This window comes from Parathielavia appendiculata (assembly GCF_033297405.1).
Source record: "Parathielavia appendiculata strain CBS 731.68 unplaced genomic scaffold N657scaffold_28, whole genome shotgun sequence".
NCBI classification, from domain to species: Eukaryota; Fungi; Ascomycota; class Sordariomycetes; order Sordariales; family Chaetomiaceae; genus Parathielavia; species Parathielavia appendiculata.
The window spans coordinates 145889-171255 of record NW_026944247.1 but is presented as its reverse complement, the minus strand read 5'-3'; the positions used below and the strand labels follow the sequence as shown (position 1 = coordinate 171255).

The 25367-nt window shown below is 54.9% G+C and overlaps 10 protein-coding genes across 10 annotated transcripts; 5 read left to right on the top strand and 5 right to left on the bottom strand.

Moving 5' to 3' along the window:
- Positions 1-1499: 1499 nt before the first annotated feature.
- Positions 1500-2414, bottom strand: N657DRAFT_650318 (uncharacterized protein). The gene has a single exon (XM_062793912.1). It carries the CDS (start codon positions 2155-2157, stop codon positions 1930-1932), a length of 228 nt encoding a protein of 75 aa, XP_062643122.1. The 5' UTR covers positions 2158-2414; the 3' UTR covers positions 1500-1929.
- Positions 2415-5353: 2939 nt separating this feature from the next.
- N657DRAFT_659100 (uncharacterized protein) lies at positions 5354-7094 on the top strand (the record flags this gene model as incomplete). The annotated part of the gene is made up of 6 exons (XM_062794954.1): positions 5354-5521; positions 5584-5950; positions 6010-6127; positions 6187-6251; positions 6349-6725; positions 7077-7094. The coding sequence occupies 6 exons, from the start codon at positions 5354-5356 to the stop codon at positions 7092-7094; spliced, it is 1113 nt and encodes a 370-aa protein (XP_062643121.1).
- Positions 7095-8604: 1510 nt separating this feature from the next.
- Positions 8605-9036, bottom strand: N657DRAFT_684551 (uncharacterized protein; the record flags this gene model as incomplete). The annotated part of the gene is made up of 1 exon (XM_062796690.1): positions 8605-9036. The coding sequence occupies one exon, from the start codon at positions 9034-9036 to the stop codon at positions 8605-8607; it is 432 nt and encodes a 143-aa protein (XP_062643120.1).
- Positions 9037-11963: 2927 nt separating this feature from the next.
- N657DRAFT_581936 (Di-copper centre-containing protein) lies at positions 11964-13384 on the top strand (the record flags this gene model as incomplete). Its single annotated transcript, XM_062789576.1, has 5 exons — positions 11964-12136; positions 12199-12361; positions 12420-12506; positions 12561-12724; positions 12835-13384. The coding sequence occupies 5 exons, from the start codon at positions 11964-11966 to the stop codon at positions 13382-13384; spliced, it is 1137 nt and encodes a 378-aa protein (XP_062643119.1).
- A 2129-nt stretch (positions 13385-15513) lies between these two features.
- Positions 15514-16901, bottom strand: N657DRAFT_674986 (DnaJ-domain-containing protein; the record flags this gene model as incomplete). The annotated part of the gene is made up of 1 exon (XM_062795793.1): positions 15514-16901. The coding sequence occupies exon 1, from the start codon at positions 16852-16854 to the stop codon at positions 15514-15516; it is 1341 nt and encodes a 446-aa protein (XP_062643118.1). The 5' UTR covers positions 16855-16901.
- Positions 16902-17082: 181 nt separating this feature from the next.
- N657DRAFT_666728 (uncharacterized protein) lies at positions 17083-17801 on the top strand. The gene is made up of 3 exons (XM_062795353.1): positions 17083-17219; positions 17276-17458; positions 17523-17801. Exons 1-3 carry the CDS (start codon positions 17162-17164, stop codon positions 17624-17626), a joined length of 345 nt encoding a protein of 114 aa, XP_062643117.1. The 5' UTR covers positions 17083-17161; the 3' UTR covers positions 17627-17801.
- A 72-nt stretch (positions 17802-17873) lies between these two features.
- N657DRAFT_627015 (uncharacterized protein) lies at positions 17874-19028 on the bottom strand (the record flags this gene model as incomplete). Its single annotated transcript, XM_062790806.1, has 1 exon — positions 17874-19028. One exon carries the CDS (start codon positions 19026-19028, stop codon positions 17874-17876), a length of 1155 nt encoding a protein of 384 aa, XP_062643116.1.
- A 356-nt stretch (positions 19029-19384) lies between these two features.
- On the top strand, positions 19385-21287 carry N657DRAFT_650306 (uncharacterized protein). The gene is made up of 4 exons (XM_062793911.1): positions 19385-19958; positions 20019-20053; positions 20118-20439; positions 20496-21287. The coding sequence occupies exons 1-4, from the start codon at positions 19746-19748 to the stop codon at positions 21069-21071; spliced, it is 1146 nt and encodes a 381-aa protein (XP_062643115.1). The 5' UTR covers positions 19385-19745; the 3' UTR covers positions 21072-21287.
- Positions 21288-21497: 210 nt separating this feature from the next.
- N657DRAFT_650305 (thiamine diphosphate-binding protein) lies at positions 21498-23481 on the top strand. The gene is made up of 2 exons (XM_062793910.1): positions 21498-22255; positions 22347-23481. The coding sequence occupies exons 1-2, from the start codon at positions 21878-21880 to the stop codon at positions 23103-23105; spliced, it is 1137 nt and encodes a 378-aa protein (XP_062643114.1). The 5' UTR covers positions 21498-21877; the 3' UTR covers positions 23106-23481.
- On the bottom strand, positions 23367-24805 carry N657DRAFT_261723 (uncharacterized protein). Its single transcript, XM_062786495.1, has 3 exons — positions 24242-24805; positions 24074-24170; positions 23367-23987 (listed from the first exon to the last, which is right to left on the bottom strand). The coding sequence occupies exons 1-3, from the start codon at positions 24697-24699 to the stop codon at positions 23628-23630; spliced, it is 915 nt and encodes a 304-aa protein (XP_062643113.1). The 5' UTR covers positions 24700-24805; the 3' UTR covers positions 23367-23627.
- Positions 24806-25367: the final 562 nt, after the last annotated feature.

The following is a 25367-nucleotide window of genomic DNA, read 5'->3' as shown; positions in this document are numbered from 1 at the left end:
AGGTTAATGCGCAACAAGACTTGAATCGCCGCCGAGGAGCGGGCCGCTGGTCAGGGGAAACTCAGTCGCTTCGTACTTTGCGGCGCGACGGTTTGCGCTCAACTTCCCAGGGGCGGGCCAGAGGCGATACGAGCAGGGGTCGCTCGCTGCGGATGTTTGGCGACTGAAAGTTCAGGGGCCGGTTATGTGTGAGGTCGCGTCAAGATAGGGATTTCCAACCTTCAGTGGCCAGGTATCGCGAATCTATTGTCACGGCTCTCGAATTGAATTGATTTTTGCGGGTTGAGTGTTCGTATGATTGTCGAGTGCGACAAGGCTTCTCGAACGAGGGGCCTGGTTGGGGCCAGGCTTGCTGGGCTGATCCTGGAGCACTGAGGGCCAAGCAGGAGGGGGCTTAGCGCCGAGATGTGGGTATCTGCGATGTCTTGACTGCAGTGAGAAGTACCGAGTCAAAAATCTTCGCGAAATAAGTTATTGTGTAATAAATCCTGTAGTGTTGTTTTCTTGGCCGAGTATTTGGGAGGACGTCATAGACGGTTGCTGTGTACAGATCGAAAATCTGGGCCTTGGAAGATCGCGAGTGGTCCTGCAGGCTTATTAGGTACCCGGGCATGTACTTGTAGGGCGTACATTCGTTCAGTGCCGAGCTTTGCGCGGAGTGACAAGATGCGACGGCGCTCAGAGGTTATGTACCTTATTTATTCAGGTCGATCTGCAAGCGGGAGTGGGCAGCAGTGGTGCGAAATTGGTAAGATGATGAATAGTAGATACCGAGCTATGACGGTGCGTTCTCAATTACGGCATTGCTTGACACCTCAGCAGCAATGAGGATCCGGGAAAGGATCTGAGGATTGCTTCCAGGTTGATAGCCGCGGCGCTGGGAATAATACGACATCAGACGTGGTGGGGCTTGTCCGCAATGAAGGTCAAGGATGCAGCAAATCATGTTCCGCTCTCAGCAGGCTGGCCCACTTGAAACCTTGCCCGAGAGCCAGTTGATCCAGCAACGTGACGGGAAATGGATCGCAGCGCAAGGGCGCGTCTCTCATGCTTGAAAAGCACACATGAGACTGTGTGTGTCTACTGTGTATAAGCTCTCCCTTTTTGAAGTCCCGCAGATAAACTGTAACTTGACAATTATTGGCCCGGGTACGGATCCGTATAAAGGTCTAACAACTCATCAACGGAAGATCGAGAAAAGGGTTCACGCAAAATTAGAGCGCGAGCTTCGCCGGACCGGTTTTCCAGACTCACCTCGCCTTCTCCTACAACCCCAAGTCCTTTACTTCGCACGAGGCCAGCCTAGTCACGCCGGGTATCAAAGTTTCCGCCTCATGGACATTGTTCAGTATTGAAGCTTGCCGGGTCTGGGGGACTCTATTGCCTGTAGCTGCCAGCTGGTGATTTTTTGCATCAGTGGGACGCAACAGGCACATGACTTGGTCATACCGCTATTCTTTGCAGTCACACAAGCAGTATATGGATGTACTGGCAGCTATAAAGGAGCGATTTCTTTACCAAACAAAGAGCACCTCGACTCTGATCAACCAACGATGGTTCGACAACGCAACCGGTGACACCAGCGCCTCACCTTCCTGCTCGCTCCGCAGAGTGCTTGTAGCGAGAGCCCTTCCCTCATTTCTCAGACCTAGCCCTGGAGGCCGTGACCCGCTTCTTACTATCTTCCACCCTTTGGGTAAATAAATCATCATCGTCCGTGTTCGCCGACCTTTCATGCCATGGAAGTGGGAAAAGTGGCATGCGATGCCCTGGTCGCCGGCCTAAGCTGTGATCACTCACAACATTCTCTCCGTCTACTCCATGATTTTTTGACGGCTTCAGGCGAGTAATTACCAGGTAATTCCCCCAATACCCCGAGAACTACCGTAACCCTAGGCAGATATATCCCAGACAGATAGGAGGTCTTCACTAAGCAGCTACAACGATGGATGAGGTTCGGCAATTCAGGTCACGGAGAGGCGGTCTGATGGGAGCTTTACCCGTCACGACACAGGGTTCAATGGGACCTATGTCGCGCTCCGCCACGGCTTTGAATTTCCACTGCCCTCCAGGACGTCGGCAGGCGGTCTTAACGAGCGCCTGAACTATCAGGGTCAAGCTCGCAACCTGGATTAGGTATGTGGTGTTCGAGTACATGCAGCGCGAGACATACAGAGGGTTGGTGGCAGAACATGCACGGGGTTACGTCAAGGCATTGGACAAGCTCGTCAAATCGGGAGAGCTGGATCATATTAAGAAGCTAGGCCATTGGGCCTGGAGCTGTTTGGTTACTCGGCCTAACATCCAGATAGCCAGACAAATACTGGTTGTTGTAGCCGCGAGCTGCCGGGTATGTGGAACTCAACCACTGGCCCAAGGATATTGCCAACTTTCTTCGATCACATCGAATCACCAATGGTAGGCGTAGTTGACGGGAAGGGAGGAGGAGATTCGTCCTTCCTCGAAGACTTGTCGGCTCTAATATCAAACAAGTCCACTCCGAGTGGATTCACGCCCAAGGTGACGCAAATATGGATGATTCGATCCAAATTTGCCTTCTGGAAATTATTCATAGTTCAACCCTTAGGGATCGGATGCAATCGCTTTCCTCCTGAAACATAAACCTTCTTTGACACCTCTCAAACCATCGGGCTCATAATTCTCCCCCACATCATTTTTGGTCAAACCATGGTGCCAAACAAAATGAAGGTGTCCGCACTTCTACGGGTACGGTTTATTTCTCCGACACAATCGGTCTTAAGGGAAGAAGCGTCGTCGATGCTTACCTTGGCTGAAGCAGCACCAGCCACCTTCTCCTTGGCCACCTTTCTAGAGGTCATTCGATAATACGTTCCCTAAGCCTATCGATCGGTACTTTGTCAAATGCGACAAGCTATCTAAATGACGGGAAGATTTCTTTCGAAACCTGTTGATCTCTTGTTGGGAGAGCTCAGAAGTAATTCTCGCAGCAACCAGCCAACATTGGCTTCGCCGATCCGGTCCACCGCGGCAATGCGCCCGGCGATGGGGCGCTGAGCATCTGATACCAGTACAAAAGCCCGGCCAAAGAGCAACCGGATATGCGTACATAGTACCCCAGCTTCGCTACCACAGCGACGTGACATTCAAAGGCTCCGAGTCCCTGATGATACCTAACTCCCAGGTCGTTGACCATCTGCTCGTTCCGGAAATCGTCGCCTCATTATTCGCACCCACTCTCTCGCACACCGTGTGGCTCATTTCTGTGCGAAGAATGGCGCTTGGACGATGAGCGAGTGGGCTTCGGAAGACGACCGACCTGGAGGGTCATATGTGACTGGGAGTGTGGGATCCATGAAACTAGGTGGGAGGCCGAGCAGGTCTTTTGGCAATAGTGGCATGGTTCTGAGACCGGAGTCGCCCAAATACCTGGCGCTCGAGGAGAGAATGACTTGGCGAGGAAAAGTCCATTGACAGTCTGGGAAGGGCTTGGTGCGGGCAGAGCTCGAATTGATCGAGCGCAAAAGTTGTGCGACTCAGAAGCGAACTGTCTTTGTGATGTCTGACGGTCGCATGCTGGCTGCCCGTTCCTTCCCTTTGTGTGGATGAGATGGTTGGGCTCAGTGCTGTTCGAGTGATGTACCACGACTGACCGATTTGTTAGAAGGGGTAGTTGAGGGGATGATTTTTGCGTACATAACTTTGGCCTGCACTAACAGGCAGAATGGAGCAGTGCCTGCGAGCATGCTAGTTGCAAGGGGATGCGCTGCTTCTTCGCAGACTTGAACCTCAAGAGCTTCCAGGGTCCTTCAAATCCCACGCAGGACTTGTCTTTCCCGTGATCCCGCAGTGCCTCTGTCCTCGAAAGCGATGCTTGACAGCAATAGTCCCTTGCGCGAAACTTCTCGTGTTTGAAGATTTGGCAACTGACAAGCATCAAGACATCCGCCGCTTGCTTGTTTGTCGTTTTGCTTGACAGGAAACAACCGTGAAGTATCAGGAGTGGCGACGAGCGCCGAAACTTGAACAGGCAATCTGGGCGGAGTCTCCAAAACAGCAAGACAGGCCGAGTTCAAGGGGGATGAGGGAGTCTGGAAATCGCGATAGGTCAGAGTATTGATTTTTTTCACCGTCCTCATGCGCACCTCAGCACACTCCTGAAGGCATCTCCTGGCAGGCTGGCACTCTCGCGGAATCGTCCGACGTGACGTTGGACCAAAAGCGACCGCCCCACAATCGAATCTGACTTCCTCTCAGTGAGGTGGAGCCTCAGAGATTGATCACCCACGTGGCTGCCCTGAGAGGTGCCCCAGAACAAGCAATGCCAAGCTAGACGCCACAAAGCGAATGATAATATCCAGGCGTCTCTGCCAAACCATCCAAATTAGAATTCCTTGTGACGGGCTCAGCAGCATTCTGCCTAAAAAGCATCGTCTTTCAAGTTACATATATTTTTCCCGTTTTCCGGTCCATCGTTCCACGGCAGCGTTCCATGGATTCAATGACTGTGGTGCTTAGCAATGTAGCGCACAGACGGTTCGTCTGAAGCCATGTCATGCCGGGTAACATTTAACCGGTGATCCGCAATCCCCTCGCGTACTGTGTTCTGTGTAGAAGAAGCCCAGAAAATGTCTTTCGTCATACGGTCATGGGCAGACACCACTGGGATCCGTGATACCCAAATGCCCACAGCAGAAAGGGTCCAGCGGGAGAGCAACCTGGCGTTTGGAGTAGCATTCGATTTTTTCTCCAGCGAGTTCAGGCCCAAATATTCTCTATCGATTCTGCACTCGGACCGTAGCGAAGGAGTCCATACCGATATCGCGATGGGACTTAGACCTGCAGCCATTCTGGATCCTTACGCCGTGGCCCTCGAGAACAAGCGTGGATTGGACCCGTCTTGGACGAACTTCTGGTTCAACCTCTAAACCTCGTTCCGTAGAATATTTCATGCTCGCCATTTCGCCAGCCCGTCGTCCCCTTGCAGCCGCCGCCTCCGCCCTGTGGACCGAAGCGCTACTGCATCCGAACTCACCGGGTCGCTTTCCGCGGTGGAGCCATCTGAGCGAGCGAGATTTGCAGATTCCCCGATTTGGGCCACCAGATCGCCATCAGTTTTCTATGTCGAATCCCGGTCTCCGATCTTCCCAGTTCCCGCAACCCTGCTCGTTCCAATAGACTCGTGCCGTCCCCGCTGCAACATGCCGCCCAACTGAGGCTCTCAGATCTGGCGTCGAGGACAGCCCAGCATGGAGTGCCCTCGCAAACCCTTTGATGAGACGAACTGGCCACGATCTAATGAGTCGATGCCTACATCCTCCGATGATCACTGTCGACACTGCCGCTCGGCACAACTTCCGACGTAATGGCAACCATGGTTGTGTATGTCGACCTTGCGACCAACCACCGAGGGGTCATCATTCTCGCTGTCTTGTGGCCGATGATTACGCTGTCCGGTGTCTTCCTCGGTCTTCGGCTTTACAGCAAGCTTACACGCAGTCGACGATTGTGGTGGGATGACTACTGCATCATTGCGGCATGGGTATGGATTGCTCGCCCCTCAGCCTGTGATGAGAAGCCATTCTCTGATTTCTATGCTCCAAGATCCTTCTCCTCGTCAGCTGCTCGGCCACAACAGCAAACACTCGTCTCGGATTCGGTCTGCATTTCTTCGAGGTACCGTTGGAAAACCTCATTACGTTTGGAATACAGAGCACGGTCTCCGGTTTCACCTCCATCATTGCCGTGGCCTGCAGCAAGACGTCGTTCGCCATCACCCTGCTGAGACTGGCCGACGGTTGGATCAGATGGTTCATCATCGGGCTCCTCGTCCTGCTCAACGTCACGCATTATATCAGCGCTGTCTTCTTTTGGGTATCGTGCAACCCGCCCGCCAAGACGTGGGACGTGATGCTCCCAGGAGATTGCTGGCCTGCGTCTGTGACGGTTAACTACAGCTTGTTTGTCGGAGGTATGCGAAACCCCACATCGTATGTCTTGACCATCTCTCTGAGTTGTTGACGCCTTCAGCCTGCTCTGCGTTCTGCGACTTTGCTCTCGCATTGCTGCCGTGGCGTCTCCTGCTGAGGTTCAACATGCATAACAAGGAAAAGATTGGCGTGGCCGTCGCCATGAGCATGGGTGTTTTGTATGGACAGCAGCAACCCCTCCTTCTTCTCGTCAACGCGACTGACAACGCGTACCCAGTGCCGGCATTATTTGTATCGTAAAAATGACCTTCATCCACGTTCTTTACGACAGCGACTTTAGCTGTAAGTCGCCCTCTTCTCCCTCCTACCGCGGCCCCTTCGCCCCATCCATTGCCAAGCACGAACCTTCCTCGCCAAACCAGGACTAACGAAGCATCAGATAACTCCCTCCAGCTTGTCATATGGGGCTTCATTGAACCCGCCCTGACCATCATGGCAGCCTCAATTCCCATGATGCGCCACCTCTTCAAGTCTCTCCGCCGAGAGAGCGACCTGCGCGACACCAGCACCACAACGGCTACCGCAATGAGCCTGAGCAACAACAATGACAACCGGCAGAATCGCTTCGCCCCCACCCGCTCAACCCGAAATGCCAGCAGTCGTAGTAGCAACAATCCCAGCCACCACAGCACCCGTGTCAACCGGCAGGAGCCGGAGCAGCAGCAGCAGGTGGAGAGGGAGAAAATGCCGTCGCCTGAGCCGAGGGACGGGGCTGGTAATCGTAGGAATGGCATAATGCTTTCTCAGCCAGGCGCAGTTGCGGAGAGCAGTAGCTCGTGTACGCTGGGGATGAGAGATGGGGAGAAGGGGACCGGGGATAAGAACCTTTATGTAAGCTGTGTATAAGAATAATAACTAGGCGCCTCTTGCTCTGGAGCAAATGTTGGGGTGCCTACCTACATAATGATATTAGTGGTAATGGGTTTAAACTAGCTACCTTTTTATCGTTTTTGGTGATCTTTGATTGCAGGTGGCGAGGAGTTAGGGCCTTGAGCGTACCGCGACAACATGGAGACGTGGTGCTTCACCATCCTGCGCAGTGGGCAACCGAAAGCATCCAATAACAATTCCCCATTATCATTCACTACTACTAGAATTCAAATGCAGATGTCGGGCCATCGTTAAGGATTGGTTACGTTGCACACCTTCTTTGCCGGTCTCAGCTCCTCTGGCACCGAGAGTTAAGGCACCCCAAGCCACAAGTGGTGGATCGGAAAAGTCGTGTTCCTGGAACTCTCTGAAGCTGCTGATGAAACGAGACAGGAAGAAGAGACGGGAAAGGGGTTGGGGCGCCTTATAGGATCTCGTACCTTTCCTTGCATGGGTTGAACCGACATTCCTTCCCATCACACATTTGTCTGACATTACTGGCGGAGTACGGGATGCCACGGCCGAGAGTTGAGATTGAAAAGCCATCCAGTTCGTGTAACTTCTTTGACAGCAGTGCATCTGTGATGTTTATCTTGGACGCTGCAAGCTGAAGCGCTTTGTGGAGTGCCGTTGTTGCAAGTGATGTGGGGAAAGACAAGAAGTACATAATTATGAAAGGCGCTGAAACCTTCAAAATGTGAAGACATTTTTTTGGAAGCCTCTTCTTCGGTGCAAATAACATTAACACCCATCACTACCGCAGCCTCATTGATGATACCATTGTCATACCAAGAGAGAAAGCATTTTGACATGGTGGGTTTTGACCGTTCCGTCTCTGCACCTTCTTGGATGTCGCCGCAGTTCTGATCTTGATCTCACTAGGTCTTTTCAAGTTTCACCGACCAGAGTGCACACAAATCAAGGCAATGTTTATTGATCTGATCCATCGCTAACGAACTCGTGTGTCGCCCACCAGACCGTGAATGAAGCAAGCCATATTCCCGAGTGACAGATCCTGGCTCCTACTTGCGACGCTGAGCCGTCTGCTGGGCACGCTTAGGCCTGAAAGATCCCTCCTCCTTTTCCACCTCTCCTTGCTCCCCTTCATTGTCCGACTCCTTGTGGCTGCGCTTCTTTGCGTTGCGGGCAGAAGGATTGGCCTCAGTCGACGACGACCCACTCTGCTGGTTGACCAACTGAGTGCCGTGCAGCGCTTGGTGTGCTGCCGTGCCGAGCTGCTTCACCAGGCGAGACAGTATCTCCTTGTAGCGGTCGCGCTTGTCGGCAGGCGCGCCGTTCGACAGCCGGCCCAGCCGGAAAGCAGCCGTCACAACCGAGCCAAGGGTCTCGTGAAACTCCTTGGTCAGGCCGCCGTCGTTGTTGGCAGGGGGCGCCATGTCGAAACCTTCAGCTTCGGCGGCGGGTGCAGCGGACAGACCGGGCAACTCGTTGCGCTTTGCCTGGGGGTATTGTGAAATCGTAGGATTTCGTCAGAATGGTGGAGGGCATTCTTTCTTTGTAATATGGCTATCCGATGCCAGGCGAATTGTGCGTGAGATGGGTGATGTTTGAAAGGAATGTCGGTACAACAACTGAGGAGTCGGTCTTAGGAGATGAAGGGAAGAAGGTGGGTGTTTCTGAGGCCTCGACGATTTATCGACTCTGGATTTGTGCGCCCGAAGATGCGACGAAAGACCAAGGTAGTCAACGTACCTTGGAGGCCCCACCAACGCTGCTATCCTCGCGGCTGTCATTACAGCTCACATCACCCCTGCTGCTGCTGTCCAGGGGATCGCTTGCGGGCAGCAGCCCCGAGCTCACCCTGCCGCTTCAACTGCTCGACCGCTTCGGGGGGCGCACCAGCCTTCCTGGGAATGGTGCCGTCTCTCTCGTCGTCCTGCTTGGTTTTGAAAAAGTCGCCGACTTCCCAGCCCTGGATGTCGTCTTGGCGTGCTTCCTTCCAGGCTTGGGGGCGCCCCTGATTTTTTGGGGCAACCTGGTAGAGCCGGGGGAAGACTTTGGCAAAGTTGCGCAGCTCCTCTTCCGTAATCTCAACGGCTGCAGCCTCGCTATTCGTCATCGTCTTGAACCTCTTGGTGATCTTCTCGACATCGTCTTGCTCAGAGGGCGGGAACTCGGGATGGTAAGTGCGGCCGTACATGACGACCGCCTTGGCTTTGGACTTTGCTCGCGGCATGATTGCGGTTGATGACAGGATATTCTAACCTTGCAATGCAGCTGGTAATAGTGGAGGGTGTGAAGGAGGAGAAGTGGAGGAGAGGAGGGAGGCTCTGATGCGGAGGAAGATGCTGTCGTGGGGAAGATCAGGATCCGCTTGCGGCTGGTGCAGAAGTTCGGAAAAGCAAGAGACACCAAACCATCAAGGGCCGGCCCCCGAGAAATGCTGCTCATGGATCCCAATAGGGAGTGTGAGACCGGTTTTGACCAAGGACTTGGACCGGGGAGGACCTCGACCGGCAGCTACGGAAGCCAGTCGAGGAAACAAACCAAGGTAGACGATCCGCTGAAGAGGTGTCAAGGTCAAATCTGTAGGCTAGTGCCGCGGTAGCACTCGTGTCCAAGATCAAGCCTATCTTTTCAAGGGGTAAAACTGGTATTGGTGCTTGAGCCGCTGAGGATGTGGATGGGCTCAGCTGATGGCAGTATCAAACTCCCAACGAATGGGCCATTGAAGTGAAATTGAATGACTTCAGGAAATGGCATTCAGATGTCATTAATATCTCTCGTGCAGCTTTCTGCACGTAAATGACTTCAGAAGTCGTAGCACGACATCTGCTATCTTGTACTGGGAATGTGAAGAGTGAGTTACTCTTGAATCAGGGCTGTCCAAGCTCTGGCTTGGAGTCCTTCACTAGGTGGCTTGAGCAACAGGACAGAAATGCTTGATCAATCATCACTGTGAGTCCAGAAGGAAGCTTGACCTTGGCTGGTTCACTATTAGCATTGCCGTAAAGTGCTTTTAACGTTGCAGATGGACCATGATGATCGTCTTTAAGGGAAACTGGGAGAATCGATTTGAAGGTAACTACTCACTCTACGCTCCTTCGTTGTTGGGTATGCTTCTTCACTACCTAGTACTTCAATGGTTTTTGCTACACTCCATCCATATGACTCAATCCATCTTTAAGTGTATGATTTACGTTCAGTTGTTATTTTTGTTTGGCTTTGCTCGTGGCCATATTGAATCCACCACATGCACAACCCGGTGGATTCGCTCCCGTCTGCTTTTCCGCTTTGTCCATGATCAGACAATTTTCTCAGGCAGAAGCAAGAACCTGGTATCGGAGTCTCAGGAGCTAATGCAAGACTATCGTCACACGGTGAAACATGGATACCACCGGTGAGTCAAGTCCGAAATACAACTGTTTCAGCACCTAGATATCACCATGCTTGTTGAGAGTGTTACGAATTTAGTGCCTATGGTACCGTAGGCTGAGGGATAATGCTACTCACCAGGTCACTTCCAATTTATCGGCATCTAAGAGACAAATCACAACAACAGCGCGATCTGCCACGTATAGATACATCCCCTAGCAAACCTCAGGAGAAGGTCCAAACCCCTTGGTGTGCCTTGCTTCAGCAGAAAGCGGAATGAAGACCAGGGAATGCAGTCCCACAGTACGATAGTGCCACATCATGTTTCATATGACAAAGTTCGGCAAATGATCCGAACCACTCTTCTGCTGCTGGACACATTATAACCTGGCAAGGGATGGCACAGGCGGGAGGTTGGTGGTGGGTGGCTTGAAGGGTTATTGCCACGGCAACCTTGGATGGAATGCTGTTTGTATTGTACAGTACAATGCCTTGAATTCCCCTGTACTCTGCAGTTCGTCTTACATACCAAACTCAGGCAGACCCGGGCCTTTTCGCTCCTTTGCCCCTTTGTGGCGTTAATTCCCACCCAGCAACCACGCCTGTTACTCAGGCTAAACCAGGTTGCTTCTGTGTCCTTCTTTTAAATCCACTGCTGGTTTATCAGAGGGACATCAAACAGTGAGAGTAAAAAGCCTGCACTCCTTTTCTTCCACAGAGAGAGGTAGGATTGCTGCCCACTTCAGGCTACAGCCATTGAAACCACATGAGCCAGAAGACAACAACGGACATATAGCCAACAGGACCACGCGAAGCATTCATTACCGAAGCCCATAGAACATGAAAGAGGTGGTGCCCTATGGGACGTTGATCCATTAATGATTTGGCTCGACCCGGCCACAGTTCGGTGTTCTGCAGCCGATGCCATGATTTAAGGTAGACACGGCTCCGCGCCCAGTAAGGTCAGCACAGCCAAATTTCTTCGCCTCCAAAACAGTCGTGTTTCTGCGCGCAACGGCGCTGCCGGCAGCCGAGGATGCAGCCAACGATGCACATTTAAATCAAGCACACGGAAACATATTGACAGCTGACTGGGTTCACGGTGCAATCTTTACCCAAGAAATATGGATATTTTACCCCAGATTTGCCAGCTGACGCATAGATTGGAGTCCAATTCTACCGGACCAGTCGGCAGCATTGCGAACGCTCTCGTCTCCCGGTGAACTGGATACTCAAGCTTACTCTCCGTCGCCTCCGACTGGCCCCGGCTGTGGTTGTTTCACCGTTATTCCACGATGAATCTCCGCCCTGGAGTCGGGACGCACCGCTTCTTGTGCCGGCCAGACCACGGTATTTTTAGACCCTGCTAACATGAAGGCCGATATTCGGGTGGCTGCCGAGCCTGTTTCTCTTAGACGCATTTTCGGCAGCCATCCATTACACAGCAGCAAAGCCTATGAGGCTCGCCGTCATCTGCCGAGATCCGAATGGGCGTCATTTGAGTGTTACACTGGCTTCAGTAACCAGGATATTGTTTACAGGCCCCGTTTCCCCAGCCAGACGCTCACATCAGGGATTCAATATAGGCCAACAGATTCAATTTGCCGAAGGAACATCCCGAGCAGGGAGCTGATCCCCGGAGACCAGTTGATGCCGTGGAGTAGCGGACGGAGTAGCGGAGGAATCTGGAAAGGTATGGTGGAAGAGCAAGGATAAAATGGGAGAGCTTCCGCCTCCGAACGGTGCTCGATTTCCTTGTCAAGCAGGTCTGTTGCAAGCCAAGCCACCATGGCTCGCCTCACCCTCGTTGGGCTGCTCGCAGTTCCATGGCTCCTGCTGGCCGGCATGGTGTCTGGAGACGCAGTGCTGGACCTGCAGAAGAAAGGCAGGCCGAGCATCGACGCCCAGCTCGCCAAGTCAGCCACATGCACCAAGGACAAGCTGAAAGTTCGCCGGGAATGGTGAGCTATGAAACATGGTGTTGTCTCCATGGTAATTAGAGCCCCAGCTGACAGCATCACAGGGGCGACATCTCGGCCACCGAGAAAAAGGCCTACATCGCCGCCATGCTGTGCATCATGCAGAAACCGTCCAGGCTGGACCCGGCCAAGTTCCCCGGAGCCAAGTCGAGGTACGATGACTTTGTCGTCGTCCACATGAACCAGACCATGAGCATCCACAACACGGTGGGCCACTCTGCCATCCACTGTCTTCGTCGAGTGATCTGAAACTGACTCCTCCCAGGGAAGCTTTCTCACGTGGCATCGCTACTACACCTGGGCGTTTGAGCGCACTCTCCAGCAAGAATGCGGCTATACCGGGACTCAGCCGGTAAGCAACTGCACCCCCTCACATCTGGGCAGTTGTCCAGCTAACAGCATCGAGTACTGGGACTGGGGACGCTGGGCACAGGACCCCGAGAGGTCGCCCATCTTCGACGGCAGCGACACGTCGCTCAGCGGTAACGGCGAGAAGATTCAGCACCGCGCTTCAGGCGTCGCACCCGCCGGCAACGGTGGCGGCTGCGTCAAGACCGGCCCCTTCAAGGAGTTTGTGTCACTTTCTCTTTCCCGCATATCCTATCATTCGTCATCCAGGCCCTCCCTTTATATCACTGCCTTTCCAGTCCGCCAGTCCCTAACCCCGGCATCTCTCACAGCATGGTCGTCCACCTCGGCCCCGTCTCCCCGGCAGTTGACCCGGCCCCGCCACGCAACCCGCGCAGCGACGGATACGGCGACAACCCGCGCTGCCTGCGCCGCGACATCTCCAATCAGCTATCAAACAAGTACTCGCGCACCGAGGACATCGTCAACCTGATCACCTCGTCCACGACCATCAGCACCTTCCAGGACACGATGCAGGCCGCCGGCGGCTTCGGCTTCGGCATCGGCGGAGCCATGGGCGTGCACGCCGCCGGCCACTTCACCATTGCCGGCGACCCGGGCGGCGACTTTTACACGTCGCCCAACGATCCCGCCTTCTGGGTCCACCACGCCATGATTGACCGCACCTGGACCATCTGGCAGAGTCAGGACTTGGCGAACCGGCTGCAGGTCATTGCGGGCGGCACGAGCATGATGGGCTTTGGTGGGAGGCAGCAGAGCCTGGATGATCTGGTGGATTTGGGCGTCGTGGCGGACAAGGTGTACAAGATCCGGGATTTAGTCAGTGTGGTCGATGGGCCGTTTTGTTACGTCTATGAGTGAGAGGGATCCAAGGTTCTGAGGGAGCGGAGACGTTGAACGGCTAATGAAAGAGCATTGCTCTGGCCTCTGTGCTTCTCTACAGGTACAAGTGCGCTGGTTCCTAATTCTGCCTCACAAGTCAACTCAAGTTCATCAATCCTGATTTGTGAGCGCTGGTGGACTCTTCTCCTTTCCAGCCCTACTGGTACTCGTTGCCGAACTCCTGCGCTTCGGCCCTGCCTGCATAACAGCGAGTGACATGCCTGTAATCAGGGTAAGCACATGATTCAATCTTAATGAAGCTTGTTTGGCAGCATCTTGCTGAGCAAATGGAGATGGAGGACAGGACGCCAGGTTCTCCGATAAAGGGTAACTAGGGACTTGATCTTGCTTTCTTTTCTGGTTTTCTCGATTTCCAAGGTATCCTTACTTTCTTCTCCTCCCTTCATGTGTAACCCTATTCACCTTCTCTCATGTTTCTCACCAAGGCGTCATGAGTCCGAGATTCTAAGACAACAATCTTAAATCTATTGCTTCTCAGAAGAGCCTGATGCTCCGACTATGTTGCACTTTTCGCTAATTAGAGCCTGCTGCTCAGGTTCTTCCCCCACTTGTCAGGTCATCACACCAGGTATCACACATCCTACTCCCTCTCGCCCCCTACTTCTCCTTCGCCCGCATTGTTCTCTCCGGATGGAAACCTGCGCAGCAGTACCACGGTAACCCCGCCAATCCTGGACGATCCACAAGTCTGGAACCCCAGATCTAACAACATGCCCGTGTTTGTGTCCGGTGAGGCAGACATACAGAGTAAGATCTGCTCTTCATCTGCAATGCGGCAATGGACCACAGCAACATGTCCAGGGTGGAAGAGACCCCAAACACCGGGTCTGCAAATAAGTCCCGCACTAACCAGTATGCCGAGAAAGTCGTATCGCGCTAGAACGCGCTTCCATCCTGCCGGTTGGCCTCATTCCTATTAGGCACACTCTGGTTGGGACGATTCCCACCTGCGGTCGGGGACATGTATGCTAGGCAGTCTCTCAGAACAGAATAGATACTGAGGGAACGAAACCAAAAGAAGCAAAAATGAGAACTACAAGCATGAGACAACAATGAGACAACATGGGAAACAGAAAAGGAAGTGAAAGACTGGAAAAAAGAAAGGAAGACAAGAGAGGATGCGCTTACCTGAAAACTGCCTATCCCGAATCTGTATCACACGAGGAAATAGGCCCGTCTGAGTCACCTCTTCACCATCCTCATCAACTATGTGCTCAACCCAAAGCAAAGACAGTAACCAAATATCATCTTGGGCCAATCTACCGTCCCAACGACGATGCATGTCAGGTGATTGTTCTTGACACAGGCGTGCACTCGCCTTTGGTAACCGGCCCGGTATGTTTCTGTGTTGGCGGCGAGCTCCTTCCCTCTCAGTGTGCTGTCGCCTGGAGTCACTGCTTGCATCGTGACCTCCTTCAGCCGCGCTAGGTCTTGCTCCGTGGCCAAGCGGATCCGGAGATCCGGGGCGTTGGGCAAGGCATGTTGGTCTTGTGGTGGATTATCGGGCTGATGTAGCTCAGGGTCCAGGAGGATGGGCAAGCCATGGAATTGTGCTTCATTGGCGGGCTGCTGTGGTTGTTGGGCCATGGTGGACGTGGGGTTGCGACGCGACGTGGACGTTTTGTGCCGGGTTGTAAGGTTTCGAGATGACTGGGCGCCTTCTCTGTGGTTGCGAGCATTGAGGAAATATTACTTTGTGCAGCGTGAAAACAAAGAGAATGATGTATTGATCGAGGGTAAGGCCGGACAGAGCGGGAACAGAGAGTTCATGGGAAACGAACGGTCAAGTCGAGCATGATTCATCGGTCTCTCGCTTTTCCCTGCCTTGGTCTGCAGGCAGCTTGTTGCTTCATTACCGCCTGGTCAACCAGAGAGGAAGGACTGAGGTGATGGACATGGCGAGAAGGAACCGTCCCTCTGGCCTCCAAATTTCTGGAGCAGGGGTATCCGCGAAGCAGGTAACGCCTCGGGGACTGATTCATGAGGAATCACGGAAAAAACAGGTAAGATACCCACTCTAAAACGCCATCTATTAGACTCAAGTCGTAATCATGACAACCGTAGATCTAATGCACCCAAAACGTTCCTCAAGCACCAAGCGTCTTGGCCTCGCCCTCCTTGAGCTTCCCGGCAGCAACAAGCCTCTCCACCTCAGATTTCCAGACGCCCTTGATCTTGTCGGGCACTGTCAGGCCGTTGAGTTTGCCAGCCAAAGCAGCCAGCTCGTCGGCATCGATCTTGCCCTGGATGAGCTCAACGTCGCCCAAAACGGCGTCGATGGTCGCTGCAGACGCATCGCCCTCGACAAAGTAGTTGGCGTCCTTGACCGAGCCGCGCAGCACGCGCTTGTTCTTCTTGACAGCATTCTTAGCCGCCTCCTTTGCCTTCTTGCTTGCCTCGCGCTCAGCCTTGGCCTTCTCCTCGGCCTCCTTGGCGGCCTTCTCCTCCGCTTCTTTCTTCAGGCGGGCCTCCTCAGCGGCCTTCTTCTCGGCGGCTTCGCGCTCGAGACGCTTCTTGTTCTTGGCGGCGTTGGCCTCCTGGCGGAAGCGCTTGATGCGCTCATCGCCGGCGGAGCAGTCATCGAGCAGCTTGCGCAAGCGTGCGTTGTCCTCAGCCTTCTTCTTCTTGCGCGCGTTGGCATTTTTCCGCTCCATGTGCCGCTTCTGGTCGCGGTTCTCGTTGTCGTCGGGCACATCCTCGTCCAAGTACTCGAACGAGCGCCAACTGTCGAAATTGTACCAGAAGTTGTAAAAGTTCTCAACCTCCTCCTTGGTCGAGTTCTCGTCGCCAAACGACGGAACCGGGTGCACCTTGCTGAAGCGGGCCTCGGACTTGAAGACGTGGGCCCAGAGCTTGTAATAGTTACCCTTGGCCAGCTGCTTCTTGGTCGGCGGCTCGACGTCGGCCTCCTCGTCGACCGAGTCGAACTGGCGGCGCTTGACCGGGTCGAGCAGCACCTCGGTGGCTTTCTGAATGCACTTGAAAAAGTTGTCGTCGTCGGCGCGGCCGGCGGCGGCCTTCTTGTCGGGGTGGTGCTTCAGCACCTTCTTGCGATGGGCACGCTTGATCTGCTCCTCGGTGGCCTTCCAGCGGTACCTGGACAGGCCGAGCACCTTGTAATGGTCCTGCGTCTTCCAATCCTTGGCGTCGCGCTGCAGCATCATGGGGTCCTCGGGCTCGCTAATCTCGCTGTCATCGTTGTCCTCAACCTTCTTAGCGCGCTCTTGGGCCTGTATACGATCGTCCTCGGAGAAAGTGCGCTTGTGGCGCGCACGGCGGGCGTGGGCGAGGAAGTAAGGGCCGACGGGTTCCAAAGTTCGCTGCGTCGTGCCGCCTTGAGTGGTCTTGCCAATGGCCTTGAAGCTGTTCTCAGCCTCCCAGCCCTCGGGCAGGGAGGGCAGGGTGAAGGGTAGGACGCTAGCCTCCATGATGCTGTGGTTGCGGTCGCAGAATGTGCGATTGAGGATGATGGAGGGGTAGCTGGTGGGTGGTTCCAAGTTCGTCTGCGAAATTGTTTTTTTTGCTTTTGCAGTCGGCTCCACTGAAAGTCTCGAACCAATCAAGCAGTAGTTCTGTGCCGGCCCCCCTTGCTCTTTGCCTTGCTGCATCAACTTTCAACTTGTAGCCTTGTGGTGGGCATCTTCTCCCTGTTGACACTTCAGTTCTCTGTTTGTTCTGTTTTCCAAAAGTGGCGTAAATTATTGGGCCTTTCAACAGGCATAAACAAAAACATCGATGGCAGCATTACAAGCATACAGGCACTTGCTGCGCGCGGCTCGGATTGCTTTTGAAGGCACATACACCCACGACTGACGTTGTTTGACATGCGCCGCTAACGGTGTGCATCAGGGGACACTAGAACGCTCGACGCTGCGAGGCAACAGATACGACAAGGCTTCCGGGACAAGGCGTCCTTGCCGGCCTCGGATCCGTCGGTTCGGCCGGCCATCCAGCATGCCGAGGAGGTGGCAAGTTTCCTCAAGACCAACCTTGTTCAGGGGAGGCGGGATTCGCAGGAGGACAACACATATAGTGGGTGGTTCTCTGGTGCTGGGCTTGCCACATCCAGACTTGTTGCTGACGGCGTTTTCTCTAGAACTCCGCATTCACAAGCACACCGAGCGCGGGGACAACAATAGCATTAAATTGGGAAACAAGAACATTAAAGAGGACGGGGTGAAATGCTGCTCGGAAAGATAGCGGGAGGCCGTTGGAACCGGAATAGATGCTGTCGATTGGACGGACGACAAGCAAGACTCGTGAAAGAAGGCATATGGCAGTATTCTGCCGTGTAATATAAGCCCGTCTATGATACCCTCCATGTGACAACAGAACATAATGCCCAACAGCAATGCAGCGGAGATATCCTGCGCCTAAACCGTAACCCAGCCCCAGTTAAACCCCAACGCCGTGCCTGAGACGGAGACAGAACCATAGCCTAATTCTTTTAGTTGCCAGACAAGCTTGCGTATTGTACGTCGGATTCCCCGGGCGGCGCAGCCACAACAAGCCCAGAGAGGTCGTCCTCTTGGGCAGCCGTTGAGTTGCCTCCTTGAGCAGCCCTGCCCCCGATTGCATTTTGCGTGCCGCGCCGGTTCGCTTGGGGGAAAGCTGATCGACCGTCGTGTAACATCTGGGCACGCTCTTCCTTGTTCATGGTGCCAATCGCCTTGGGCACGCTCCAACGGATCCGCAGCGGGCAACCCGCGATCACCGCCCGCCCCTTGCACTCTGCAGCAGCCTTCTCCGCGCCTTCGCGTGTCTCAAAGTTGACAAACGCGCAATGCGTCATGTGCGATACGACCAGGGACTTGATCTTGCCGAATACCTTGAAGAAGTCGCGGATCTTGTACTCGGGCAGGTCGTCCTCGATGCCTGTAACAAAGAGCGACATGATATTCCGGTCGTTGGGCGGTATCCAATCTTTCGGCCCTGGTGGAGGAGCATTTGCGATGAGCGGTCTTTTCCTGAGGCCAGCCTTCGCGCCCACCGCCGCCGCCGCCCTCAAATCCCTCGTCCGTATCGGCCCCGCACCGCCCAACCCAGCACCCACCGCGACATTCCCACCCGAAGCACTCCCGCTTCCGCCGGCGACGACATTTCCCTCCTCATCTACCTCCCTCCCCTTCCTGAAGTACGGCTTGCTCTGCGCTAGCCGCCTCAACAGCTCGCGCCCCTTCTCATCCGCCTTCTCGTGCTCCTCCACGCCCACCCGGCCCTCCTCGATCGCGCGCTCGTTGTTCTGCGCAAAGTACTCCCGGTTGATCTCGCTCTGCGGGCCGGCCGAGGCCATGTTGAGCGCGACGTCGCGCATGATGATGTTGAGGCCGTACTTCAGGTCGCGGATGCAGCACTGGCAGGCGTTCTTGAGACGGGCGCACGTGAGGCAGATATTGGTGCGGGCCTTGCGCCCGTGCGCGCGCCCGTCGCCGGACCAGCTGAAGACAGTGAAGGGCCGCGTGCACAGCTTGCACTCGGCGCCGTAGTCCTCCTTGAGCATCTTGACGTAGGGGTTCTCGGGCAGGCACTGCTCGCACACGGACGGGAAGTCGGTGGTTTCCCACCCGGAGCGGTTCAGGTCTTGCTTGATTTGGGGCGGCATCGTGAGTGTCGCGTTGTAGGTGAATTTCGAATACGAAGGTTTGTTGACGAACACTGATGAAGTGGTCGTGGGGTGATGAATTGCTGCGTTGACGAAGTGAAGGATGGTGTGGCTGAACTGATAAGCTTATCGGCCGCCACCGCCAAGTCTCAACGAGATGTGGCTTGATGCCCATGACCCGAGCTTCTTATTCGTATTCGAGTTTCTTTTCCTCACCGCCTTCCCATTCTAGTTTTCTCAGGCGCAATGTTAGCGAGAGCGGGATGTTAACGCCGGCAGTCGATAGTTATCAAATGTATCACTATAACTGGAAAACGGAGCCGCCGATGAAGCATCCAAGCTCAGCATTACCAGGTAGACGCCAAGCCCGAATCCGTGTTCTTGTTCGCATGCCAGGGCCGAGGCCTTGACACCACGGAGTCCAGTGCTTTCTTGACTTTGGCCCCAGTCCAGCTGTTCCTGTCGCTTCACTTGCATGTGCCTGTGGGGCAAAATCCATTGATCCAAGAGATTGGATGCCCCTGTCGATTTGCCGTAGCTCGGCCAGTGGATGTTGCCCATAATAATAAATAGGGGTCCCTGAAACTTTTCTTCACCGGGAGCTCTCCAACCGAAAGGAGAAGTCAACATACATTCCATTCTTGCTCGGGTCCATCTGCATTCTCGGCTTCGTACTCAGAAACCACTGGTCGCTTGAAAAACTCCAGCAGTGCAGACATGGCTCCCTCCGACAACCTGGCCCTCGAAAAGGAGGACCACGCGCGCGACGCGGCCTTCATGAAGGCGCTCCACGGCAAATCGACTGAGGCCACTGGTGGCTTCTCTGCGATTCTCGCCAAGAACAAGGAGGCCCAAAAGCTTGCTGTGGACGAATACTTCAAGCACTTCGACAACAAGCGGGCAGAGACAGAGACAGCCGCCGACAGAGAGGTGCGCTCACAGAGCTGGCTGACGCGATTAGCAGCAGCCCATGTTGACTGACAGCACTAGATGCGGACAAAGGAGTATGCCACCCTTACAAGGCAGTAAGTTCGCCCGAACCATGCTTCGACCCAGCGTCGGTCTGGTGCTGACCCAGCCTTTGCACAGTTACTACAACCTCGCGACGGATCTATACGAGTATGGCTGGGGCCAGAGCTTTCATTTCTGCCGGTACTCAATCGGCGAACCCTTCTACCAGGCAATTGCGCGCCATGAGCACTACCTCGCCATGAAGATCGGCATCCAAGCCGGCATGAAGGTTCTGGATGTCGGTTGCGGTGTTGGTGGCCCCGCCAGGGAGATTGCCAAGTTTACCGACGCGCATATCACCGGCCTCAACAACAACGATTACCAGATCGAGCGTGCCACACGGTATGCTGCAAAAGAGGGTCTCTCGAACCAGCTCAAGTTTGTGAAGGGCGATTTCATGGTACGATAGAATCAAAAAGACAGGACTCACCCTCAACGGCGTGCTAACCTGCGCAGCAAATGTCATTCCCCGACGAGTCGTTCGACGCCGTGTATGCCATCGAGGCTACGGTCCACGCGCCCAAGCTCGTAGGCGTGTACAGCGAAATTTACCGCGTATTGAAGCCCGGCGGTGTGTTCGGCGTGTACGAATGGTTGATGACGGACAACTACGACAACAACAACCTTGAGCACCGTGACATCCGTCTCGCCATTGAGGAGGGTAACGGTATCTCAAACATGGTGACCATCTCCGAAGGTCTCCAAGCCATGAAGGATGCTGGTTTCGAGCTGCTGCACCACGAGGACCTCGCAAAGCGGCCCGACCCCATCCCCTGGTACTGGGGCATTGCCGGCGAGACCAAGTACATGCAGTCGTATTGGGACCTGTTCACCGTCCTCCGCATGACGCACGCCGGCCGCAGGGCGGTGCACGTATTTACTGGCCTCCTCGAGACCGTTGGCCTTGCGCCCAAGGGCACCAAGAAGACGGCCGACTCGCTCGCCAAGGGTGCTGATGGCCTGGTCGCCGGCGCCAAGAAAGACCTGTTCACCCCGATGTACCTGATGGTTGGCCGCAAGCCCGCAAACTAATGAGGCCCGGTAGGTCTGGCCGGACACGACGTGATGGGATGACAAAAGTACTGTACGGTAATGTGAATGGGCATGTGCAGGAGAACGCACTTAAGCGGTGTAATCCATATTAATACCTCCGGACCGGCAATAACTTCTGGTGACAAGCTAGAACGTCTAGCCTAGGACTCATGTATATATACCGTAATAGATCTTAATGCCTCGCCCTTCTCCCCGCTATTCCGTTTCCTGCGACTACAATGGCTTCTGTTGCCGTTGGTTTGGTCTCGGACGTTCATGTCGTACACGCTATATGTCTCAGGATCTCCCAGCGATACGGGCGCCCTCCCTGATCTTCGCGGAACAAGGTAAGGCACAGGCACCTTATCATGTAAACTTGGACTTGAGCCGCTTTCATTCCGAGACGACGCGCCCGTTCTCTCTCTAACTTGGACCCACCGATTTCGCGCAGTGGAGAGCACCGAGCGCTGTTAGGGTCAAAGTTCGGCGGCCAAGCACCCGAACGACCGTGCAAGGTCCCAGCCCGCTAAGTCATTATTGTCCTAGCGCGGATTTATTCGTTGGGGTTCAACGTCAAAGTCCGGATGTTCGTCCAGCTTGTCGATTGCTGCAAAAGAAAAATTCCCTCTGGCACTGTCGACCCTCCCACGCTCCGACCATCTTCTCCTCCGTCTGCCGGCGATATCGCTTGCCTCATTCCGTCATACGAAAGGGCATCTCAATTGAGTGTTTATTCCCTCCCGGCCGTATCGCACCGGGTATCCGTTCTCCCTTTCTTCTCCTTTCTCCCACATAATCTCTCGACCATGTCGCGCTACCTCCGACCAGCGGCGAGGCTGGCTGCCACCGCGCGCGCCTCTGCCATTCGCCCTGCCGCGCCTTCCCCTTTCCTTACCAGAGCCGCTGCTGTGCCCAGCATACAAAAACGGACATATGCCGATGCCTCCGGCGTCAAGGAGTACACGGTCCGCGATGCCTTGAACGAAGCGCTCGCCGAGGAACTCGAGAGCAACCCCAAGGTGTTCATCATGGGTGAGGAGGTTGCCCAGTACAACGGTGCATACAAGGTTACCAAGGGCTTGCTGGACCGCTTCGGCGAGAAGCGGGTTGTCGACACACCCATCACCGAGATGGGCTTCACTGGCCTTGCCGTCGGCGCCGCGCTGAGCGGCCTGCACCCTGTGGTAAGTGCGGCGCGAGTGATGCATACGACCGACACTTTCGAGAAAAGGTTGAAGGAACAGTGCGGCTGACGCTAGCGCGATTGTCCATTAGTGCGAGTTCATGACCTTCAACTTCGCCATGCAGGCCATCGACCAGATCGTCAACTCGGCCGCCAAGACCCTCTACATGTCCGGCGGCATCCAGCCCTGCAACATCACCTTCCGCGGCCCCAACGGCTTCGCCGCCGGTGTCGCCGCTCAGCACTCGCAAGACTACTCGGCTTGGTACGGCAGCGTCCCCGGTCTCAAGGTCGTCTCGCCCTGGTCGGCCGAGGACGCCAAGGGTCTGCTGAAAGCTGCCATCCGTGACCCCAACCCGGTCGTCGTGCTCGAGAACGAGCTCTTGTACGGCCAGTCATTCCCCATGTCCGAGGCGGCGCAAAAGGACGACTTCGTTTTGCCCATCGGCAAGGCCAAGATCGAGCGCCCCGGCAAGGACCTAACCATCGTCACTCTCTCACGGTGCGTCGGTCAGTCACTGGTCGCCGCCGAGAACCTCAAGAAGAAGTACGGCGTCGAAGTTGAGGTCATCAACCTGCGCAGCATCAAGCCGCTCGACGTAGAGGCCATTGTCAAGTCGGTCAAGAAGACGCACCGCCTGTTGGCCGTCGAGTCGGGCTTCCCCGCGTTTGGCGTCGGCTCCGAGATCCTCGCTCTTACCATGGAATACGCCTTCGACTACCTCGATGCCCCCGCCCAGCGTGTCACGGGCGCCGATGTCCCGACCCCCTACGCCCAGAAGCTGGAAGAAATGAGCTTCCCCACTGAGCCGCTCATTGAGCAGTTCGCTGCCAAGCTGCTCCGTCTCTAGTTGGTACATTAGCTTTTGCATTGAGGGGGCGCGATTTAGGTTGTGAGAGGAGTGAAGTTATTTCAGCAAGCATGGAAACAGGAAAGCTAAACAGTTGACGTGACAGGGGTTGCTGCCCCTTGCTGCCTCATTTCTTCCCTCTTTTTAGGCCTGCAACGGACATCATGGGCAGGATTTAGCTGGAGCAGGTTGGTAATGGTTTAATAGACAGGCTGTTGGGGATCATTGTACTTGTACGTTCCGTTTATAAGCCTTGCCTTTAGTTCATGAAACCGCCTCACCCAGCAGCATCGATGAATGAGGGTTCAACTCGAGCTACAACTGTATATACCGAAGATGTCATGGTCAGAATGCCCGGTCTTGAGGTGTGTGTCTCGCATGGTTCCATACGCCTTCCCCTAAAGGAAGATCCGCAATGCTGTCGCCGCCATGCCAAAGAAAAGACCCGTGCTGTTGGCATACCCGAACCGAAAGGACAGCCGTCCACTACAACACATCTCTCTCCACCAAATGATCACCCTTCTACCCCTGGACGTCCATCGTCTTTCCGCACGGTCCCATCCCAGCAACACCGCCCTCCTTCCCGCCCGAGTCTCTCGCAAAGAAGGTCGTCGGGGCATACCCCTTTGGGCAAGTGTCGTCCTTGCCCTCCTTGTCGGCCGTGACGACGATCTTGGTGCATGGCGTGAAGGTTGAGCTCGAGTTGTACACCCAGCCCGCGCAGCCGCCCCCGGAGTGCGTCCGGCACGAGTCGCAGCACGATTCCGGCGAGGACGCCTGCGCGAACTCGCCCTTGTAGGCGCCTACTTCGGTGCCAATCCAGGTCACGGCGGTCAGGAAGGTTGACTGGTCGTGACAGTCTAGTTTGGGTGTGCTGGTTCCCTGGCGGTAGGGGGTGCGTTAGTTGTATGTGTGGAATGCGAGGGGGGTACTTTAAGGGGCTGGGGGAAGGAAGGCAGGAGACCTACTGTCGGTAAGGAACTGGACGAGGAAGTGGTTGCTGAGCTGGACGTCGTCGCGGTTGATGTGCTGTTGTTGTCGGTGGGAGCCGACTGGTCAGAGGAGCTACTGCTCAAGTCAGCGGTCAGCGGCTATCTTGCTGAGCGTCTGGGCTCGGTGCGGCGGTGGGGTCAGACCTTGATGGGGTAAGTTTGTTCATAGCGCCGAGGATGGCCAGGACGACGCCGGTGATTCCCACGGTGCAGATGATGATGGTTGCCCATTTCTTGGGCGAAATGGCCTTGTACCACGGCGCGTCCCGGGGCTCTACCCAGACGTCCTCGTGCATGGCGGAATCCTTACTACCGACTGTATCGGGACGGTGGGACGAGAGTCCATCGTGACCGGCGCTGCTCGCCTCCTGGGTCCCCTCGGCTCCGCCCACAGTCGCGGGTGAGGTTGAGGCGGTTTCATGGACCGAATTCACTGCGCCGGAAAAGACAACCTCGGGATAAGGGTTCTGCAAGGTCTCTGCGTACTGATAGTCTTGGCCGAACGATTTCAGAGGCTCCCCGGGAGGTGGAGAGGTCGACAACTGGGCCATCGGCGGGCCCTGCGGGTCGGTGGGTGTTGGCATGTTGAAACACCTCACCATTGAGGAAGCGAGGGCCGTCCTCGCTGTGGGTTGCCAGTCTCGGAATATAGTCTCTCGCCTGTCTGCGGTGCGGGCGTTGCAGCAGCAAGCAAACTTTGCTGTCTATTGCTGTCTAAGTACCTTACGTCGGTCAGAATCGGTAGACGGATTGCTGGAGGTAAACGGTCGGCATCAAAGGTTGCATCGAACCTAGCAAACGATGAGAGCCACAGTAGCGATAGGAAAGCGAGGTCATGAAGGCAATATGTGCTCCCTCAAATACTTGGTTTCCAGTTCGTGACTGTCGACGATGGTACCCGAAATAAACGTGGTATCTGACCAAGAAAACTTGAAGGCTGTAAGCCGCAGGGTTTGCAGCTACCCGTGTTGCAAGCTGCAGTGCCGATTGTGCAGCTGGAGAAGATCGGGCAGTCGCGGTTGAATCGTTCAGGGCCAGCTTCAAAACTCATGCAGGCATGAAAAGGTTTCGCTCATCACTGAACAATGAATTGTGGGCAAGTCGCATTCCCAGTCATCTTTTCCTCCACTTTCAAGAACATTGTGGCCGCGTCAATGTCTTACCTGCGGCACCATTGAGAGACCGGATGGAAGTGACACTGTTGGATTGCAACTTCCTGAGCCATCCACTTCAAAGCGGTCCTCTTAGGTCTCCCGTCCCTTGTTCGATG

What these genes read in the sequence shown, in the direction of transcription:
- N657DRAFT_650305 (XM_062793910.1), top strand. Translation starts at nt 21,878, where the DNA reads ATGTCGCGCTACCTCCGACCAGCGGCGAGGCTGGCTGCCACCGCGCGC. An exon ending in TGAGCGGCCTGCACCCTGTG is followed by an intron (nt 22,256 to 22,346) that starts GTAAGTGCGGCG and finishes ATTGTCCATTAG; the next exon opens with TGCGAGTTCATGACCTTCAA.
- N657DRAFT_650306 (XM_062793911.1), top strand. Translation starts at nt 19,746, where the DNA reads ATGGCTCCCTCCGACAACCTGGCCCTCGAAAAGGAGGACCACGCGCGC. An exon ending in TATGCCACCCTTACAAGGCA is followed by an intron (nt 20,054 to 20,117) that starts GTAAGTTCGCCC and finishes GCCTTTGCACAG; the next exon opens with TTACTACAACCTCGCGACGG. An exon ending in TTGTGAAGGGCGATTTCATG is followed by an intron (nt 20,440 to 20,495) that starts GTACGATAGAAT and finishes TAACCTGCGCAG; the next exon opens with CAAATGTCATTCCCCGACGA.
- N657DRAFT_666728 (XM_062795353.1), top strand. Translation starts at nt 17,162, where the DNA reads ATGGCAGCATTACAAGCATACAGGCACTTGCTGCGCGCGGCTCGGATT. An exon ending in GGCTCGGATTGCTTTTGAAG is followed by an intron (nt 17,220 to 17,275) that starts GCACATACACCC and finishes GGTGTGCATCAG; the next exon opens with GGGACACTAGAACGCTCGAC. An exon ending in GCAGGAGGACAACACATATA is followed by an intron (nt 17,459 to 17,522) that starts GTGGGTGGTTCT and finishes CGTTTTCTCTAG; the next exon opens with AACTCCGCATTCACAAGCAC.
- N657DRAFT_650318 (XM_062793912.1), bottom strand. Translation starts at nt 2,157, where the DNA reads ATGTACTCGAACACCACATACCTAATCCAGGTTGCGAGCTTGACCCTG.
- N657DRAFT_261723 (XM_062786495.1), bottom strand. Translation starts at nt 24,699, where the DNA reads ATGGTGAGGTGTTTCAACATGCCAACACCCACCGACCCGCAGGGCCCG. An exon ending in AACAAACTTACCCCATCAAG is followed by an intron (nt 24,171 to 24,241) that starts GTCTGACCCCAC and finishes CTTGAGCAGTAG; the next exon opens with CTCCTCTGACCAGTCGGCTC. An exon ending in CGTCCAGTTCCTTACCGACA is followed by an intron (nt 23,988 to 24,073) that starts GTAGGTCTCCTG and finishes CCCTACCGCCAG; the next exon opens with GGAACCAGCACACCCAAACT.